The following is a 14,457-nucleotide window of genomic DNA, read 5'->3' on the forward strand; positions in this document are numbered from 1 at the left end:
CCCCCAGGCCCAGCGCTCAGGTGCAGCACCTGCAGCAGGTGTTGGTCAGGCCTTGGCACCCCAGCACACTTCACCACCACCTGTGGCAGCCCATGGCCTGAAGCTGCAGGAGGCAACGGGAGCCCACGGCCACGGTGGCAAGGCCAGGGGGCGAACAGATCACGCAGAGCTGCCGGCTGGTTTCAGAGGATTCTCCTTTACTGCCCTTGCAGGGGAGCCCTGGGTCCACACTGCTCTTTTACAGACACTTCGTGGTATGTACAAGTTTAGTGTTTTGTCCCCAAAAAGAGATGTGATTGTGTCATCGATGGAGCCCCCCTGTCCCGGTGAGTGATGGTCGGGGTGCGGGGGGCCCCGGGAGCGAGGACTGTCCTGGAGCTGCGCACAGAGGCACCTCATGCAAAGCCAAACGGGGTAATGAGAGCAATAATGACACCAGAGGCGGAGGGTAACATGACTGGATTTACAGGAGGCAGATGAGAGCAGGTGGGAAGGAGGAGATGTTTTGGAGATCCGCAGTGAGCCCGACACCACACCACGAGGCCATCCCTGGGGAGGAGGGACTGTGTGGGGCGAGTGGGGGCCCTGTGGTGACCCTGTGGGTGTTTCTCGGGCCATTGGCTGCTCGGGCACTGTGGCCCCAGTCTCTGGCCGGGGACTCTGGCAAGTGCAAAGGGTGAGGGAGAAGGTCCCTGTGTCCTCAGGCGCGGTCCCACCGGCCTCAGGGCGGGGGACGGGCTCCACGGCGGCGATGAGGGGAGGTGGTATGGACATCCAGCCACACTACAACAAAGCGAACAGAAAAGATGGGATGAGACGGGGAGAACAATCCATGAAATGAAGGCACCGAGCCCGGCCGTCAGTGCCGCGCACCTTCTGTGGGACCGGGACAGAGCGGGGAGGGCGGTGTTACCTGTGCTGGTGAGCACGGCCGAGCAGCTGCCGCCTCCCTCGAGCCCATCCACGACCTGCTGATGTCGGAGACCCAGCTCAGGAGCTCGCCCAGCGGCACTGGGAGGTCTTTGTTGGGACTGGAAAAAGACGTCTGCCAGAGAGAGAGCGCGTTAGCGCCGGCACAGGGGGAGCCAGGGCCATGGAATTACCGCGAAGGAGGAGAAGGAGGCCGGTTTTACAGAAATCTGCCTATTTCTAACAAGAATGTGTGTCAGGCTGCTACAGCACCCCGTGGCCCACCCTGTGCTGCAGGAGTCCCACGGCCCTCACAGCCTTTGTGAGGGCCAGGAAAACCCCCACGGCTCTGGGGGGGTCTGCGTGCAGGAGCTGCGCAGAGCCAGGCTGGGGCACGGGCTCTGGCAGACACCTGCCAACAGGTGATGGAGCCACGTGAGTGTGAGGAAATCGACCTCGAGCAGAAGCACTTCCCAGATACACGGAGAGACAGACAGACAGACCGCGGCAGGCGCGTCCCGGGTGAGCGGGTGGGCTGGCGGAGGCAGGCACGCAGCGAAGCCCCTCGGCGGGCGAAGCGGCGAGCGGAGGCAGGTCCCCCCGCGTGGCGCGGAAGCACCGGGCAGCGCCAGCGCGGCACTTACGGTTGGGGCACCGGTTCCGCGGCGTGGTGGTGGGGACGTGCCGGGAGGCCAAGGCAGGGAGATGGGGCAGCTCGGGGGCTGGGGTGCAGAGCCCCCTCCTCGCTGCAGTGAGGACATGTGGAAGGGGTCCAGGCAGCAGCTTCAGGGCTGGTGTGGTGTGTCTGGCTGTCCAGTGCCGAGGAGCCTGCAATGTCCTCCTCTGGCACATCAGCTGCGGTGGGGTGCACCACGGGGCCAAGGCAGTCTCCTCCTTTGGGGTGCAGGGGCTGAAGCCGGCAGGTTAATTACAAAAGAGTGCTAAGTGGTTAGATCCAAACAGGGAACTGTTTTCCTGGTGTCCGGCTCGGCTGCGCCGTGTGCGAGCAGCGGCGGGATTGGCGCAGCCAGGAGCAGGAACAGTGTCCGGCTCCTGGGGCACAGGGTGGGGAGGGTAGTGTGTGTTGTCTCTTGTCTCTTAATATACAAACACTGTCAGCACATTCTCATATATTAATTTATTAGTCTTGTCTTTTTGGTTAAACTTGAGGCACTGCTTTGGGAGAAGAGTGGAGGTTCAAAATTAAAAAAAAAATACTAGTGATTAGCCAGCAGCGTTGCCACATGCGGAGCGGGTGAGGCAGCGCCTCGGGGGGCTGGCAGGTCTCAGGCCACGTGGAGCAGGGGCTCACACGCCCCGGAGCTCTCCCTGCTCGCCTCCCACCCACAGCTTCTGGATGAGGCCAGGGCGAGGGCAAGGGCAGCCACCTCCACGGCGCCCTGGGTGCCCCCCGCGTATCTGCGCCCGAAACTCGAGGAGGAGTAGGAGGAGGAAGAGAAGGTCATGGAGAAGCCGGAGCCGGTGGCGTCGAAACTGCCACGCCGGGAGCCTGAGCGGGAGCCGGTGCGAGAGCCCGAGCGCGAGCCGGAGGTGGAGCCGGCGCTGCTGATGTTGTAGGGACTGTAGTAGCCCTTGCTGGATTGGGAGGAAGCCTCCAGCAGCCGCAGGCCGGTCCCATCCTCGATCATACTCCGGTCCATGGCGTCCTTGTAGGAGATCTTGAGCTTGGTCTTGGGGCAGGTGAGGTACTTGGAATAGGTGTTGACATCCCGCAGCTTCTGGGCAGTCCTCGCGTCAATGGTGCCCTTCTGCAGCGCCTCGTCCAGGGAGACGCGGCCCGGGGCATCGGGCTCGATCAGGCCCCCTGTCAAGTACTGCACCTCCAGGAACCGCTGCCCGGCCTCGTAGTACAGCCAGCCCTTCTTCAGTGCCTGCGCCGCCGACATCTTTGTCTTGGTCCGCGGGTCCTCAAAGCCGTAGAAGGCCTTCTGCGCCAGGTTGATGCGGTCCACCATGATCTTGTCCACCAGGCCCTTGGTGACCGCGTCAGCGACGGTGCATTTGTCACCAGTGTTGGGGTCGATGATGCCCCCGGTGCAGGCCTGGGCTTCCAGCAGCCGCTGCCCTGTGATGTTGTCCACCAGGTTGCGGCGCATCGCCTCGGTGATGGACACCTTCTCCAGAGTGTCCGTGTCCAGGATGCCTGCCACTGGCCCAGTCTCTTCGGTTGGGTCAGTCCACATGGAGATCTGGGTCCGTGACAGGGCTGGGCTGACGGTGTAGGAGGAGGAGGATCCAACTGAGGACGACCGTGACCGGAAGCCACCCATGTTGCCAGAGAGCATGTCAGCAAACTCGGTGATGGAGAGGGTGCCCGAGCGGTACTGGTCCAGGGCTGACTGGTCAATCAGACCCTTGCCAATGGCATCATCGATGTCATACTGGCGGCCCGAGCGCCTGTCGATGATCATTGACTTCACCACGCCATCAGAGGAGGAGGTGGTGATCTCCTCCCACTCGCACTCCTGCTCTGACAGCTCCAGGTAAGTCTGGTGGTCTATGAGGCCCTTGCGATAAGCTTCGTACACGGACATCTCCTTGCCCGTCTCCGGGTCAACGATCACCACCCGGCGCTTGCGGACGGAGGACTTGGAGGAGGTCTTCCTCTCCCGCTTTTTCTCCTTCAGAGGCAGGAGGCAGAGGCCAGTCTCTGGGTCTGTGATGCACCGCTCCATGAGCTGCAGGTAGGTGAGGTTCTCCTCTGTGTTGGGGTCGAAGAAGCCCTTGGTGTCGTCACTGGGGTCCAGCAGGATCTCGTTCATCTCCTCATCGAAGAGGCCCCGCTTGTAGGCCACCTCCACGGGCAGGCGGTGGCTCTCCTCAGGGTCAATGATGCCTCCCGTGGCGATCTGTGCCTCCAGCAAGCGGATCCCGTGGTCCTTCAGGATCAGACCCTTCTTCATAGCCTGGAAGAGGGAGATGAGCTTTCCGGTGTAGGGGTCCCGGTAGCCAGTGACGGCCCTCTCAGCGGAGAGCAGCTTGTCCTTGAACTCGGGGCCCACAATGCCCATGCGCACAGCTTCCTCCACTGTCAGCTTGAGGCCCTTGATGGGGTCAATCACGTAGCCCGTGGCCGCCTGCGCCTCCAGGAGCTCGAAGGCAGTGCCGGGCCGGATGATCCCCTTCTTCATGGCCTGGTAGATGGACAGACGCTCCTTTGTGGAGTCCACAAAGACGCCAGCGATGCAGCTGGTGCCCTCCAGGAACTTCTTCAGGTTCTTAGAGACCTCCTCAACAGAGGTGAGACCCTCCTGGAGGCGCTGGGCTGTGGCCTCATCCATCACCTGCGAGAGGACCAGCTCCTCCACGGTGATCTGTTTCCGCAGCCCCCGGAAGGTGAGCTTCCGTGTGTCGCAGAGCGGGAGCAGGAGGAGCCTGGAGTTCTCGTCCTTCCGGCACCGCTTCAGCAGCTGGGTATAGCTGAGCTTCTCGTCTGTGGAGGGGTCCACGTAGCTGCGCACCTCGCTGGGCTCCGACAGCATGTCGTACGTCTCCCTGTTGATGAAGCCCCGCTGGTAGGCCACCTCCAGGGGCAGGTGGAAGCCCAAGTGAGGGTCAATTACGCCGCCGGTGGCGATCTGGGCGTCCAGGAGCTTGAGGGCCTCTTCGCTGGGAATGAGATCTTTCTTCATGGCCTGGAAGAGGGAAATCTTCTGTTCGCTGTATGGGTCTCTGTAGCCGGTCACAGCCCTCTCAGCAGACAGGAGCCGGTCGTGGATCTCTGGCCCCACCACGCCCTTCCTCACTGCCTCATCCACAGTCAGCATTTCATTCTTCGTGGGGTCAATAATGAAGCCGGTGGCTGCCTGGGCCTCCAGGAGGGAGCGGGCCACTTCGGGGTTAATCAGCCCCTTCTTCAGCGCCTGGTAGACACTGAGTGTCTGCTTGGAGGAGGGGATGTAGATGCCAGCCACGCAGCCCGACCCGTAAAGGTACTTCCAGACAGTCTCCACGTCCAGGAGCTCCCGGAAGGTTTTGGAGCCTTGTTTCAGCAGGTTGTAGATGTCCTGTGAGATAATCTTGGCCTCGTAGAGGTCCTCGGCTGTGATGCGGCGCCGGACGTAGTCATAGGATGTGAGGTTCTGCTGCCGGATGATCTCAGTCTTCTCGATGATCTCGATGATAATGATGATCATGCGCTCCTTGGACACGCGGCCCGACTGGAACTCCTCCATGAGATGTTTACGCTGCTCCTCAGGGAGCAGGTCCGAGTGCATGATCTCCCACAGCGACATGGAGGAGCCTGCCCGGCTGCCCACAGGGATGTCCACCTGTGTCTCCTCAAACACCTTCCGTGTCTCCGCTTCTGTGTACATGTGAGTGGTTTCCACCACTTTTGGTTTCTCAGGCTCCCGCAGAGGCAGCAGGTATAGCCCCGTCTCGGGGTCCTCGATGCACCTCTCCTTCAGCTGCAGGTACGTCAGGTTCTCCTGAGTGTTGGGGTCGAAGAAGCCCTTGGTGTCGTCGGTGGGGTCGGAGAGGGTCCGGTTCATCTCCTCGTCGAAGTAGCCACGCTTGTAGGCCACCTCCACGGGCAGGCGGTGGCTGTGCACGGGGTCGATGATGCCGCCGGTGGCGATCTGGGCCTCCAGCAGGCGGATGCCGTGTTCCTTGACAATAAGCCCTTTCTTCATGGCCTGGAACAGGGAGATGGTATCGCCCGAGTAGGGATCCTTGTACCCCGTGACAGCCTTCTCAGCCGACAGCAGCTTCTCGTGCAGCTCAGGCCCGACGATGCCAGCCTTCACCGCCTCGTTGACGTACAGCTTACGGTTCTTCACAGGGTCAATCAAGAACCCAGTGGCTGCCTGGGCCTCCAGGAGGACCACGGCAGTGCTGGGCCTCAGCAGGTTCCTCTTCATGGCCTCGTAGATGTTCAGCTTCTCCTTGGTGGCTTCCACATAGACACCGGCAATGCAGTCACTGCCGTGCAGGAATCTCCTCACCGCGTCTGTCTCAGAGAGGTCCTTCACTGATTTCTTGCCTTCCTTCAGCTGCTCGTACTGGGTTTTGCTGATGATGCGGGACTCCAGCAGCTCGCTGGCTGGCACCGGTGCACGCAGACCGCTGAATGTCAGTTTCTCCTGCTTTTTGGTCTCTGCCTCCTCGATGATGGTGATCACAATCTTGATGATCTTCTCGATTGTCACTTTGCCAGTCTTGTACTGTCGGAGCAGCTCCCGCCTGTGCTCCTCTGTGAAGTATTCGGAGTGGATCAACTCCCAGATGGTCATTGTCTGGCCCTTCATGCTGCCCACCGGGACCTCTATGGTTGCTTTGTCGAAGCACTCCTTGGCCTGGCTGTCGGTGTAGACCTCCTCCTGCTGCGACTGGATCGCCTTGTCGGACAGGGGCAGCAGACACAGGCCGGTCTGCTTGTCGCGGTGGCAGCTCTTCTGCAGCTGGGCGTAGGTGAGGTGTTCCTGGGTGTTGGGACAGTAGAAAGCCCTGGCATCGTCTCGGAGCTCAGACAGAGCCTTGTTTATCTCCGCGTCAAAGTAGCCGCGCTTGTAGGCGACCTCAAGCGGGAGCCGGTGGCTGTTGACGGGGTCGATGATGCCACCGGTGGCAAGCTGGACGTCCAGCAGCCGGAGCCCAGTGTCGCTGGGGATGAGGCCCTTCTGGAGCGCTTGGTAGAGGGAAACCGTCTGACCTGTGTAGGGATCCTTGTAGCCAGTCACTGCCTTCTCTGCCGACAGCAGCTTCTCGTGGAACTCTGGCCCCACCACCTCAGCCTTCACCGCCTCGTCCACAGAGAAGAGCTTGTTACCCACAGGGTCGATGATGTAGCCGGTGGCAGCTTGTGCCTCCAGCAGGGACAGGGCAACTTCTGGCTTCAGCAAGTTCCTCTTCAGGGCCTCGTAGAAGGTGAGCTTCTGGCCCGTAGACTCCACCAGGACACCAGCGATGGCATCCGTGCCCTTCAGGTACTGCCGTACGGACTCCATCTCTGCCACATCCTTTATGGACTTCTTGCCCTGGTGCAGCTGGTTGTAGAGGTCCTTGTTGATGATCTTGCTCTCGAGCAGCTCGGCAGCGGGCACGGGGCCCCGCAGGCCCTCAAAGCACATCTGGCTCTTTTTCTCACTTTCCTCCACAACCGTGATGACGATCTTGATGATCTTCTCCACCGTGATCTTGCCAGTCCTGTACTGCTGGATCAGGTCCCGCCTTTGGTCCTCAGTGAAGTATTCAGAGTTGATGAGCTCCCAGATGGTCATCGTCTTCCCTTGGAACTTGCCAAACGGTGCTGTCACTGTGGCCTTCTTGAAGACATCCTTGGCTTCCTTGTCAGTATAGACCAGCTCTCCAGCTTTGGCTGCTTGGTCGGTGAGGGGCAGGAGGCACAGCCCCGTGTCCGGGTCAGTCACGCACCGCTCCATGAGCTGCAGGTAGGTGAGGTTCTCCTGAGTGTTGGGGTCGAAGAAGCCCTTGGTGTCGTCAGTGGGGTCAGACAGGACCTGATTCATCTCCTCATCGAAGTAGCCGCGCTTGTAGGCGGCTTCCACGGGCAGGCGGTGGCTGTTGACAGGATCGATGATGCCGCCGGTGGCGATCTGGGCCTCGAGCAGGCGGATGCCGTGATCCCTGACAATGAGATCCTTCTGCATGGCCTGGAACAGGGAGATCTTGTCACCTGTGTACGGATCCTTATAGCCGGTGACGGCCCGCTCGGCCGACAGCATCTTGTTGTGCAGCTCTGGCCCGATCACTCCCTCCCGCACCGCCTCGTTCACCGAGAGCCTCGCGTTCCGCACGGGGTCAATGATGAAGCCAGAAGCGGCCTGTGCCTCCAGGAGCACCAGGGCTGTGCCTGGGCTCAGCAGCTTCTTCTTCATGGCTTCGTAGATGCTCATCTTCTGGTTGGAGGGTTTGATCAGCAAACCAGCAATGCTGCTCTTGCCCTGCAGGTACTTCTTGACATCCTCCCTCTGAGAGAGCTCGCCCACACTCACAACTCCCTTCGCCAACTTGTCCAAGCTCTCCCTGCTCAGAATGCCAGCATCAGCCAGCTTCTCTGCCGACACCTTCTGCCTGATGCCGTCAAAGGCGAACTCCGGCTCCCCATTCTGGGCTAAGCCATCCACTGCATCCCGGCCATTGGGCACAGCCTTGATGTCCAGCAGCTGCGTTGTGGTAACCACCTCCCCAGGCAGGTCATCTGTCTGGATCATGATCTCCCGTCGCTGGGCCAGGGCAGCCTTGTACTCCTCCTGCATCTGCTCGAGCCTCTCCCTCAGCTTCTTGTTCTCTTCTTCCAGAAGCTTCTCCTGCTGCTGTCGCTGCCTCTCCAGCTGCTGTAGCTCCTCCTGCTTGTGCCTGACGTTTTCCTCAGCTTCCTTCTGATGCTTCTTAGCTTCATCTAACATAGCTTTCAACTGCTGCTTCTCCTGCTCCATCTCCTGCTGCTGCCGCTCCTGCTCTGCCTTCAGGTTCTGGGCTTTGTTCACCTCATCCTTAAAGAGCTTCTCCAGCTTTGCTTTCTCCTCCTCAATGAACTTCTCCTTCTGCAGCAGGGCATCTTTCTCCGTCAGGAAGCTCTGCTGCAGGAGCTGCGTCTCCTGACGGAGCTGAGCCTGCTGGGCCACCTGCATCTGGGGTGGGAGAGAGAACAGCGTGGTCAGACACCCAGGAAGGCAGTGGGGGACTGAGGGTGGTTTGAGGCAGGGGGACGGGAGGCAGGGGAGGCACAGAGTCACCCACACACTCCCTACAACAGGTAGGAGTTAAGGAGCAGAGCCGGGTTAGGGAGCCACACACAGCATGGGGCAGGATGAGCAGGGGAAGGACACAAGGGAAGCCCCGACACTAAGGCTGGGAGCCGGGCACAGAGAAGAACACGGCAGGACACGCCACGGGGTGGAAGAGCCGGCCCAGGCGATGGGGATCCCACCTCCACAGCTCCAGGGGTTCGGGGTCCTGCTCCGACGCTGCCTGAGGGGTTTGTTCCACTGCCCCCAACTCTACGCGCATCCCTGACCTGCACAGGGGATCCTGCCCCACCATCCCCAGTGACAGTCCTCGGGCACCTGCCCAGGGATGGTGTGGGCTGGCTGGGAAGAGGGACAGCCTCCCTGTGTACCGCCACCACTACGGGAGACCCACAGCCCAGTACCTCCTCTGCCTTCTGCTGCAGCAGCGCTGCCTCCTGCTTCAGCTTCTCCTTCTCCTTCTCCAGGTCAGCGATGGCCCTCCGCAGCTTTTCTGCGTCCTCATCGCTCTGGTGCCGCTGGATCTCCAGGGTGTGCACCATCGTCATCTTCTCCTGTGTGGCCAGCTCCGTCTCATGCAGCCTCTCACTGATCTCCTCCGCCTGCTTCTTGAACCGCTTGGCTTCCTCCTCAGCCTTGGCCTGGGCCATGCTCATCTCGGCCACTTGCAGCTTGAGGCGCTCAGCCTCAGCTGTGATGTCCAGCTGCCGCCGGCGCTCGGCCTCCAGTGTCTTCTGGAAGCCTTCGGTCTCCTCAGCCAGGCGCTGCTGCATTTGCTCCTTGTCCTCCTGCAGCTTCTTGGCGTGTTCCTGCGCCAGATCCTTCTGCTTCTGCAGCATTTCAGCCTCAGCCCGCAGCCGCGTGGCCTCCTGCACCGCCTGCATCTTCTCCTTCAACATCTTCTCCGCCAGCGCCCGCTGCTGCGCCAGGTCGTCCTCAGCCAGCTGCCGCATGCGGGCGGCCTCCTGCGCCTCCACGCTCAGCCGGGCCACCTCCTCTGCCACCTGCTTCATCTTCTCTGCCTCCTCCGCCAGGAACTTCTGCGTGTTGTCCTTGTCCTTGAGGATCAGCGCCTTGTTCTCCTCCTCAATGCGGCTTTTCAGCTTGGCCAGCTCCTCCATCTGCACCCGGACCTTGAAGAGCTCCTCCTCCACTTGGGCCTTCTGCCGGACGGCGTCCGTCACCTCCTCCTTCAGCCGCTGCAGCTCCTCGTCCAGGATGCCCTTCTGGTGGTCTGTCTCATCCAGCTGCAACTTCACCTTGGTCAGCTCCTGCTCCACCTGTGCCTTCTGCCGTAGCGTCTGCTCAGCAAACTTCTTGTGCTTCTCCATCTCGGCATCGGCCAGTTGCTTCTGCCGCAGGGCCGCCTGCTCTGCCTGCGCCCGTTTCGCGGCCTCCAGCTCGGCCTCCTTGCGCAGCTTCTCCGCATCCGCCTGTGCCTGTGCCTTGGCCTGCGCCTCCTCCTCTGCCCGCTGCTTCAGCCGCTCAGCCTCCTCCACGCGCTGCCGGGACAAGCTGGCGTCCTGCTCGGCCTTGCCACGGGCAAACTCGGCCTCCTCAGCCGCCCGCCGGGCCCGCTCGGCCTCCTCGCGCAGCCGGTCCAGGAGGCTCTGCTCCTGCTGGCGCGTCTGCAGCAGCTCCTGCTCCTTCTGCTGCACGGCAGCCAGGTGCGCCTTCTCCTCCGCCGCAATCCGCTTCTGCGCCGCCTCCCGTGCCAGCTGGATCTGCCGCTCTGACTCCTTCTCCGCCAGTTCCTTCTGTCGCCGCGCCTCCTCCACCATGGCCCGCAGCCGCTCCACCTCCTCCAGGGCCAGCCGCCGCTGCCGCCCGGCCTCCTCCTCGGCCGCCAGGATGGCCTGCACCTTCTCTTCGGCCTCGCGCCGCCGGCCCTCCTCCTCCAGCGCCAGCGCCCGCTGCCGCTCAGCCTCCCGCTCTGCCTGCTCCCGGCTGCGCTGCACCTCCTCCGCCTCCCCACGGATGCGGTTCAGCTCCCGCTCCAGCTCGCTCTTGCCAGCTGAGGCCTTCTCGAAGCTGGCTTTGAGGGCACGGATCTCCTCCTCCACCTGCCGCCGCTGCCGCAGCGTATCCTCCACGAGCCCCTTCTGCCTCTCCAGCTCGCTCTCCGAGGAGCGCTTCAGCAGGGCAATCTTCTCCTCAATGTCCTGCTTGTGTTGGGCCGCCTGCTCCTCCAGCAGCTTGCGCTGGTAGGCCTCATCCTCCGCCAGCCGCCGCAGCCGCTCGTTCTCGGCCTCCTTCTCCTTCAGCGCGATCTCCGCCTCTGCCTTCAGCCGTGAGGCCTCGTTGATGGCCGCCAGCTTCTCCTTCAAGATGCGCTCGGCCTCGGCCCGTTGCCGGCTGGCCTCATCCTCTGCCAGCTGCCGCTGCCGCTTGGCCTCCTCGGAGAGGGCGCGCAGGCGGGCGGCCTCCTCGGCCAGCTCCCGCAGCTTGTTGGCCTCCGCCTCCAGCCGCTGCTTGGACTTCTCACTGCTGGAGCGCGATTCCTCCTCCGTCTTGGCCTTGCTCTCCAGCAGGACCTCCATTTCTGCCCGCAGCTTGGCCAGTTCCTCCTCCAGCTCTTTCCTCCTCTGGATGGCCTCGTTTACCTCCCCCTTCAGCCGTGAGAGCTCTTCCTCCAGGAGCAGGCGCTGCTGCTCCCCGTTCTCCATCTCCGCCTTCAGCCGGATCAGCTCCTGCTCGGCCACCAGCTTCTGCTGGGCCGTGCCCTCTGCCAGCTCCCGCTGCTTTTCCAGCTCTTCCTCCGCGAGCTCCTTCTGCCGCAGGGCGGCCTCCTCTGCCTTGGCGCGCTTGCGGGCCTCGCGCTCTGCATCCTCCTTCTGCTTCTCGGCCTCCTCCTGTGCCAGCGACTTCTTGTGGGCCACCTCTTCGGCCTGCAACCGCAGGCGCAGCGCCTCGTTGGCCTTCTGCCGCCAGCGCTCCAGCTCCTTCTCAGCCTCCTCCCGCGAGTGCTCGGCCTCCAGCTGCTGCCTCTTCAGCCGCTCAGCCTCCTCCTGCAGCTGGGCTACCACGTCATGCTCCTGCTGCAGCGACAGCTCCAGCTGCGCTGTCTTCTCGGCGAAAGAAAGCCTCTTGCTCTGCAGCTCGGCCTCAGCGCTGCGCTGGGCCACCTCCTGGGCCACCTGGATCTGCCGGTCCTTCTCAGCCTCTGCCTGCCGCATGCGTCGCTCAGCCTCCTCCGCCTGCAGCCGCAGCTGCTCCAGGTCCGCCACTGCCTTCTGCTTCTCCCGCGCCGCTTCACGCTCGGCTTGCACCTTGCGCTTCAGCTCCTCCTCCGCCTCCCGCTTCTTCTGGCTCTCCTCCTTCACCTGCCGGCGCAGGCGCTCGGCTTCCTCCTGTGCCTGCCGCTTCTGCCGCTCGGCCTCTTCGGCACGTGCCCGCAGCTCCTGCAGCTCCGTCTCCGCGCTCTCCCGCTGCTTCTCGGTGCTCTCCAGCTGCAGGCGGATGAGGCGGATCTCCTCCTCCACTTTCTTGCGGTTGTACTCGGCCTCCTCGATCAGCTTCACCTTGGACTTGATCTGGTGGTCCGAGTTCTGCCGCAGCTGCATCAGCTCCTGCTGGATGTTCTGCTTCTGCTGCTCGGCATCCACGGCCACCACCTCCCGCCGGGTGACCTCCTCCTGCATGCGGAGCTGCAGCTCCCGCGCCTCCGCCTCCGCCTGTGCCTTGGCTTTGGCGTGGGCCTCGGCCAGCTGCCGCTGCTTCTCCAGCTGCGCCTCCACCTCCGCCAGCCGCTTCCTCTCCTCCTCTTTCAGCTTCTCGGCGGCTTTCTGGAGGGGAAAGAGGGTGCAGGGGACAGAGAGGGGAGAGAGAGACAAATCACAAGGGATGCGATCGCGCCATGGATTCGATGCTGGCCCAGCCACGCACTGCCGAGACAGCGGAGGGATGGCAGATGTGCGTGGAATGGCTTCGGCCCCCGGGCCACCGCACGAGCCGGTGACGCCAGCTTCCAGAAGATGTGTGGCACGACAGGGGACACACGACAGCACAGCCAGACAGGCAACAGGAGCCAGACAGCAGCACGGGAAGCCACGTTCCAGAGAGAAGGGACAGAGAGCGAGCGGAGCCCAAGCGATGAAGACGATGCGAGCAGCGTGCACATCACCACCGTGGCTGCCCCTGCGAGGGGGCTGGCACACACAGCCCCTGCCGTGGGGAAACGAGAGAGACGGCCGGAGCACCGGGAGCAGAACAGAGGGGAGCGGTGCGAGGGCGGTGCCGGCAGAGCCTTCCCTGCCGGGAAAGCCTCAACAGGAGAGAGCAGTTCAGCTGGTTCAAACCCGTCCCAGCCCTCTCCAGACAGCCCAGAGCGGGCTCTGCCAAAGGGCCAACGCAGCTGGCGCCTGGCTCGGGGCCGTGCCGCGGCACGCGCACCACATGCACCGTGAGCGAGGCAGCCGCGCGCTCGGCGGGGCGGGCAGCGCATGCAGGGGAGCCAGACCCACAGCGGACCCCTGGTCCCGGCGCAGATGTAGAGGAGGGCGAGGAGAGGGCGGTGAGCCGTGGGGGAGGCGGAGGGTGCCGCGGGGAGAAGGCATGCGCAGAGTGAGTACCTGGTGCACGGCTGCCAGAGTCATCCTGGTTTTTTACCCTCCATTAGATCCCCACCAACACAAATATTCCCCAAGAAAAAGCACTGGCAAAGCGGCTCCAAGGGCAGAAACCAAGAGTTAGAGAGGTTACCCCGCGCCAGACCCCGCGGGCCAGCGCCCGGCACAGCAGCATGCGCAGGCAGGTGCTGACTGCACGACGTGTATCTGGGAAGTGCCTCCTACCACCAGTCACACCAGAGCCCCGGTGCCCAGAGCCCCGGTGCCCAGAGCCAGCTTGGCCCGGAGACCCGCTGTACGCAGAGCCAGCAGCCTCGCTCCCAGGAGCCCAGCAGGGAGCAGGAGCTCGGGGCTGTGGGCCAGTGTTACTGAGAGGGCCAGAGTCATGGCCAGTGTTACTGAGAGGGCCAGAGTCATGGCCAGTGTTAGTGATGGGGCTGGAGCCACAGCCATGGGCCACTGTTAGTGATGGGGCTGCAGCCACAGCCATGGGCTGGCGTTAGTGGTGGGGCCAGAGTCAGGCCATGAGCCACGGTCAGTGAGAGGGCCGGAGTCATGGCCGTGGGCTGGCGTTAGTGATGGGACCAGAGACCCCCTGAAGTGCATTCCTTTCGGTTATAGAGCCGGCCATGCCACCCTGCACCGCTCCCTACCTCCTCGTCCTCCAGCCGCCGCAGGGTCTCGGTGATGAACTTGATGTACTGGGTGGTGAGCGTGGTCAGCTCACTGTACTGCGTCCGCAGGTCCACGTACTGTGGGGACAGTGGGTCAGTGGGAGAGACGGGAGCTCGCCCGCGGCCCGCCGGTACCCCAGCAATGATGGGGCTGCACGGAGGCAAAACCACGCGCCACACCCCCAAGTCCACCCCTGCAGTGAGCAGCCACGCCCCAGGAGCTGCAGGACATCCCAGGCCAGGGGCAGCGAGACCCCCCCCTCACCTCCTGGATGATGCTGTCAGATGCTGACTGCACTTTGGGCTTCTTGGCCGGCGATGCCACCGGCTCCACCTGCGCCTTGAAGCTCACCAGCTGCAGCTCATAGTCCTGGTGAGGAGAGTGATCAAAGCTCTGTGACCTGGGACGAGCCACGGTGCTGTGAGCCCACCCCTGCACCCCACACCCACTGTGCTGCCCCCTCAGCCCCCCAGGCAGTGGGCACACCTTGATGGCGTCGATGTATTGCTTGGCGTAGCGCTGGCACTCCTCCACCTTCTCCTTGTGCTGCTCACACTCCTCCAGCAGTTTCT

At 62.8% G+C, this 14,457-nt stretch overlaps 1 protein-coding gene across 23 annotated transcripts in view; it reads right to left on the reverse strand.

The window, feature by feature from the left end:
- Positions 1–14,457, reverse strand: part of PLEC (plectin) — a 127,049-nt gene that overhangs the window by 44,738 nt on the left and 67,854 nt on the right. For 19 of the 23 annotated variants that reach the window (XM_086875451.1, XM_086875435.1, XM_086875426.1 and 16 more), the window contains 5 exons: positions 14,372–14,455; positions 14,150–14,254; positions 13,864–13,962; positions 9,047–12,427; positions 2,033–8,525 (listed from right to left, as the gene is read on the reverse strand). In XM_086875451.1, the coding sequence (XP_086731577.1) occupies positions 2,196–8,525; positions 9,047–12,427; positions 13,864–13,962; positions 14,150–14,254; positions 14,372–14,455 (9,999 nt within the window). In that variant the 3' untranslated portion in view covers positions 2,033–2,195. Of the gene's footprint in view, positions 1–913; positions 1,046–2,032; positions 8,526–9,046; positions 12,428–13,863; positions 13,963–14,149; positions 14,255–14,371; positions 14,456–14,457 lie in introns of those variants that run through there. The other 4 variants (XM_086875561.1, XM_086875550.1, XM_086875571.1 and 1 more) reach the window with 2 other exon arrangements.

Source organism: Cyanistes caeruleus, chromosome 1 (assembly GCF_971803275.1).
Source record: "Cyanistes caeruleus chromosome 1, bCyaCae1.hap1.1, whole genome shotgun sequence".
NCBI classification, from domain to species: Eukaryota; Metazoa; Chordata; class Aves; order Passeriformes; family Paridae; genus Cyanistes; species Cyanistes caeruleus.